The sequence below is a fragment of the Lepus europaeus genome, chromosome 11, assembly GCF_033115175.1.
Source record: "Lepus europaeus isolate LE1 chromosome 11, mLepTim1.pri, whole genome shotgun sequence".
NCBI lineage: Eukaryota > Metazoa > Chordata > Mammalia > Lagomorpha > Leporidae > Lepus > Lepus europaeus.
In genome coordinates this window covers 112,552,840-112,558,553 of record NC_084837.1, presented here as the reverse complement: position 1 = coordinate 112,558,553, position 5,714 = coordinate 112,552,840, and the positions used below count along the sequence as shown (strand labels likewise).

The 5,714-nt window shown below is 65.8% G+C and overlaps 1 protein-coding gene across 1 annotated transcript; it reads left to right on the top strand.

Annotated features, from left to right (window-relative positions):
* Positions 1 to 1,666: 1,666 nt before the first annotated feature.
* Positions 1,667 to 3,523, top strand: LINGO1 (leucine rich repeat and Ig domain containing 1). Its single transcript, XM_062204863.1, has one exon. The coding sequence runs from the start codon at positions 1,679 to 1,681 to the stop codon at positions 3,521 to 3,523; it is 1,845 nt and encodes a 614-aa protein (XP_062060847.1). The 5' UTR covers positions 1,667 to 1,678.
* Positions 3,524 to 5,714: the final 2,191 nt, after the last annotated feature.

The window sequence follows — 5,714 nt, the reverse complement described above, 5'->3', positions numbered from 1 at the left end:
GCCACGCCATCCCCCGGAGCTGCCATTGCTCCGTGGGTGGCAGCTGTCCCCGGCTGCACACTTTAGTTCCCCCGGGCTCCTTGCTCAGTGGGCCTGCTGCACGCCAGCTCCGTGCGCACACATGTGGCCCCACCAGTGCACACTGGTGCACACACACTGCCTGCACAAGGACACTCGCCAGGGTCAGTTCTGTGCTGCAGGCGCTGCCTGGCCGTGGGTCCCTCACTCTCCAGGACTGTCTGTCACCAGGGCTGAGAGACCCAGGATCGATCGGACATCTGGTAGAGGCTTTGGAGTGTGTTTCCCTCTTTGCCCAGGTCACTAGGAAGCTCTCCCCTTTCGCTGTTACGCAGGACTTTGTGCATCCTCTCCTGACCGGCCTCTCTTCTTTGGCTCTGATTTCTTTATCATCTCTCAGCTGGCTCAGGTGATGTCTAGAACTGGCTCAGGTGCCGTCTGGCAGTTGCACAGCGCCACAAATGTGAGAAGAAAGGGTTTTGGTGATGTCTGCCTTGGGGGTGGGAGGCCACTGAGGCGCAACTTGGGCCCATTCTCCAAAAGGCGGGACAGGCTCGGGTCCCTCGTGGCTTCGCTGGGGTGGCGGTGGGAGGTGGACGCGTGGGGCGTGAGTGCCAGGTCCACGTGTGTCCGAGGGGCTGACAAGCATGGGGGGAGGGCCACGTCCTCCAGAGCATCCCCCGCCCCCCGCCTGCCGCCAGCCCTGCCCTGGGCTGGGTGCTAAAAGTGCTCTTTCTCTCTCGAGGTCCCCAGCCTCGTACCCGCACCAGCCCCAGCTGCCTGCCCAATTACTTATTGATCGCCTGTCGGGATGTTTGCTTTTCTGGTGGGTCACTGGAGCGTGTGGGACTGTGGAAAACAGCCTGGGGGGCAGTGGGGGCACAGAGCCATAGAAGAATCCAGAGAAGATGGGGGGGCTCTGGGCCGGACAGTGCCCTGGGGGTCAGCAAAACCTTCACAGGGCATCCGCGGCTGCTCTGGTTAACCCATCACTTAGTCGATCAACAACCACGAAAGCCGCTGTGGGTGCTGGAAGCCCAGTGGAGCTGGCATCCGTGGGGTCTGGCAGGCCAGAGCTCCTGCCCCATATCTGCCCTACTTCCTAGCTGGGTGTCCGCTGGCAGCCACAGCCTCCCCAACCCCAGCACCTGAGCGGTTGGCAAGGGTGTGGTGTTGACAGCAGAGGCAGGGGTGGGAGAGGGGCCTGAGCTGGGGCCCAGACTGGGGGTGTCCAACCCGGGCTGTGGGGCCATGACGGCAGGGGGTGGACACGGCAGCAAAGCCAGGGGAGCTGGGATGGAGCGGCAGGGAGAGAGAGCTGGGGTGGGGAGGGGGCAGGCAGCCTGGCTGGCTTCCCTGTGGCTACTGCTCAGCCTGGACGCCAGGTGCAGCCTCATCACCACCCCCAGGTGCTGCACCCAGAGCTGGCACCTCAGGGTCGCCCGAGCTGCAGGAGGAGATGTTTGGTGTCTTGAGAGGGCTCCCAGCAGGGTAAGAGGGCGCAGGCCCTCCCGGGGGGCCCCCGGCAGGTGTCCCGGCCTCCTGCTCGCTGTCGCTGTCGAGTCGGGGCGGCGGGCTCAGGACGGGCCCCAGGCACCCACACCGGCCTCTCACCCCCACCTTGTCCTGTGCTTGCTCCCCGCTGCAGGTGAGCGAGAGGATGCCGGCGGGGGGCGTGAGGAGCGTGCCCAGCCCCCTCCTGGCCTGCTGGCAGCCCATCCTGCTGCTGGTGCTGGGCTCGGTGCTATCGGGCTCGGCCACGGGCTGCCCGCCCCGCTGCGAGTGCTCGGCGCAGGAGCGCGCCGTGCTGTGCCACCGCAAGCGCTTCGTGGCGGTGCCCGAGGGCATCCCGACCGAGACGCGCCTGCTGGACCTGGGCAAGAACCGCATCAAGACGCTCAACCAGGACGAGTTCGCCAGCTTCCCGCACCTGGAGGAGCTGGAGCTGAACGAGAACGTGGTGAGCGCCGTGGAGCCGGGCGCCTTCAACAACCTCTACAACCTGCGGACGCTGGGGCTGCGCAGCAACCGGCTGAAGCTCATCCCGCTCGGCGTCTTCACCGGCCTCAGCAACCTGACCAAGCTGGACATCAGCGAGAACAAGATCGTCATCCTGCTGGACTACATGTTCCAGGACCTGTACAACCTCAAGTCGCTGGAGGTCGGCGACAACGACCTGGTCTACATCTCGCACCGCGCCTTCAGCGGCCTGCACAGCCTGGAGCAGCTGACGCTGGAGAAGTGCAACCTGACCTCCATCCCCACCGAGGCGCTGTCGCACCTGCACGGCCTCATCGTGCTGCGCTTGCGCCACCTCAACATCAACGCCATCCGGGACTACTCCTTCAAGCGGCTCTACCGTCTCAAGGTCCTGGAGATCTCACACTGGCCCTACCTGGACACCATGACCCCCAACTGCCTCTACGGCCTGAACCTCACCTCGCTGTCCGTCACGCACTGCAACCTGACCGCCGTGCCCTACCTGGCCGTGCGCCACCTGGTCTACCTGCGCTTCCTCAACCTCTCCTACAACCCCATCGCCGCCATTGAGGGCTCCATGCTGCACGAGCTGCTGCGGCTGCAGGAGCTGCAGCTGGTGGGCGGGCAGCTGGCCGTGGTGGAGCCCTACGCCTTCCGCGGCCTCAACTACCTGCGCGTGCTCAACGTCTCGGGCAACCAGCTAACCACACTCGAGGAGTCGGCCTTCCACTCGGTGGGCAACCTGGAGACGCTCATCCTGGACGCCAACCCGCTGGCCTGCGACTGCCGGCTGCTCTGGGTGTTCCGGCGCCGCTGGCGGCTCAACTTCAACCGGCAGCAGCCCACCTGCGCCACGCCCGAGTTCGTGCAGGGCAAGGAGTTCAAGGACTTCCCCGACGTGCTGCTGCCCAACTACTTCACCTGCCGGCGCGCCCGCATCCGGGACCGCAAGGCGCAGCAGGTGTTCGTGGACGAGGGCCACACGGTGCAGTTCGTGTGCCGCGCTGACGGCGACCCGCCGCCCGCCATCCTCTGGCTCTCGCCGCGCAAGCACCTGGTGTCGGCCAAGAGCAATGGGCGGCTCACCGTCTTCCCCGACGGCACGCTGGAGGTGCGCTATGCCCAAGTCCAGGACAACGGCACCTACCTGTGCATCGCGGCCAACGCGGGCGGCAACGACTCGGTGCCCGCCCACCTGCACGTGCGCAGCTACTCGCCCGACTGGCCGCACCAGCCCAACAAGACCTTCGCCTTCATCTCCAACCAGCCGGGCGAGGGGGAGGCCAACAGCACGCGCGCCACCGTGCCTTTCCCCTTCGACATCAAGACGCTCATCATTGCCACCACCATGGGCTTCATCTCCTTCCTGGGCGTCGTGCTCTTCTGCCTGGTGCTGCTCTTCCTGTGGAGCCGCGGCAAGGGCAACACCAAGCACAACATCGAGATCGAGTACGTGCCGCGCAAGTCGGACGCGGGCCTGGGCACGGCCGACGCGCCCCGCAAGTTCAACATGAAGATGATCTGAGGGTGGCGGCGGCGGCGGGGCCGGGAGCCCTGCTCCTGGGTGCGCGCACGCACACACACACACACACAGTACCCCCTCTGCGCCCCAGCCAGCCCTGCTCTCCTCTTTTTCTACCAGGACCCCAGAACGCCAGGCCTGGGGACCCCCGCCCCTCCCCCCCACCCCCCCTGCACAGGGGGGCACGGGGATGGACCGCAGTCAGAGCCGACGAGGCGACCGCCGCAGCGTCACTCATTCAATAAACAAACAAACAAAAGTTACGAACTTCCTCTGTAACTTGGGTTTCAATAATGATGGATTTTTATGAAAACTTGAAATAATAAAAAGAAAAAGCAACTCTTTCCTATAGCTAGTCGGAATGCACACTTTTCACGGCCTGACCGCCCCAGCTCCTGTTTGTTCCCCCTCCTCCTCCTCCTCTTCCTCCTCCTTTCTCTTCTCTTCCCCCGTGGGGAGGGATCACTCAGGAAAACAGGAAAGGAGGTCCCAGCCCCGCTCGCCCGCCCCCGGCCGGGACCTGGTGGGGGAGCTCGCTGGGCGCCAGCTCTGGGTCCAGCTCTGGGCTGGCCACTTGCAGGGAGGGGACAGGGCCGGCCGAGGAGGCTCGTGGGCTGGGGGTCAGGAGCTGAGACTCTGGACGGGCTGGGGTCCTCCTGGGGACAGCACGGGTCAGCAGAGACAGCCAGGAGCCAGAGGCAGTGCCGAGGCCAGCCGGGGCCCCGCTCGGCTGCTCACCTGCCCTGCGCCGGGGAGCGGTCACCGGTCCCCCGTCTGTATGGACAGGAAGACTGCGCCCGCCCTGCCTACCTCACAGGGCTGTTGTGAGGACGGAGAGCTGATGTACGTGAGACACTTTGTAACCTGTAAAGCGCTGTGCACACGTGTGGGTGACTTCTGCTGTTGTTATTACCTCGCTGCTGGGGAGCCAGGGCTGGGGGCTCCCTGGAGACCTCAGCCTGGGGTCTGTGGGGACTAGGAGCTCCCGCTTTCTCCAAGCCTTCTTTCCGCAGGCACTTAGGGAGCGCCTGCTGTATGCCACGTCCCATGCAGATCGCCAGTTCTGGGTACCAGGGCTGCCTTCCCTGCTTCCCAGACCCAGTGTTGCCCCTCCCAGCAGGCCCAGCCTCCCCTGGGCTCCCTGAGGTGCTGGGTGTGGGGCTAGCGCCCCCCCGCCCCCCATATGTGAGCCGCCTGGCCCCAGCAGGAAGCCCCGCCCTGGATGACCATGGAGACCTGGCAAGAAGCTGCCCACGGGCCCGGCCCCCAGCCCACCGTGCTCTGGCAGGCGGGGCGTGGCCCTGGGGTCTGCTGGCCTGGCTTGCCCTTCCCCATGGTTCTTGCTTCTTGGGGACTCCCTGGGTGCAGCCCGGCGGCAGGTGCAGGGTGGCCCTGCGTGCCCCGCTTCTCAGGCTGGTGGGGGGGGGCAGATGCATGCTGAACGTGGACGGGGCGCGACAGTTCCAGCTGGAGGGCAGCTCCTCCTCCAGCCAGCCCTCTTCCCGGGCTTCCCACCTGCTCCCCAGGCCGGCCCCTGAGCGCACCCGCGGCCGCAGCCCAGTAGGCAGTGAGCTCACTCCCAGGCAGCCCTGAGAGATGTGGCCACTGGCCAGCCTGCCCTGGGCCCACCTCTCATGCTGTCCGTGCCCCAGAGAACTGAGGTGCTGGACGGCGGCACTAGTGTGGAGAACCGGTAGCCTGCCCTCCGAGGGGCCATGCACAGGCCCTCCTGCGCCATCTTGCCTGGGGGCCTGGTTGTGCTGCCTGTGGGCCTGTTAGCCCCCGTGGGGTGCCTCAGGCTTCTGTCACGATCAGTGGGGTCTCGGGCCAGTGGTCCCAGGCTGATGGTCCTGGGAAGGTAGCAGCCCCTGGGGAAACCCAAGGACAAAGGAAGTTCTTCAGTGGTTTTCAGATGGGGGAGGGTCAGCTTGGGGAGATGTGAGTGCTGGGGGTGGGGGGAGGCAGGGGGAGGGGTTTCAGTCCCGCACAGCCCTGTCCTAGCTGTGGCAGCTTTGTGGGCAGAAGACAGCAAAGGTGACTGCCGCTGGGAGCCTCGTGGTGGGGGAGGGAGAAGATTGTGGGGAGCTGGGCTGCAGGGGCCACTTTCCCTCCTTGCCCTGGCACAGGCACAGCTGGACCCTGGACCCGGAGGTGGGCTGGTGGTCCCAGGCTTTCCGGGGCCACCCATATCCCA

What these genes read in the sequence shown, in the direction of transcription:
- LINGO1 (XM_062204863.1), top strand. Translation starts at nt 1,679, where the DNA reads ATGCCGGCGGGGGGCGTGAGGAGCGTGCCCAGCCCCCTCCTGGCCTGC.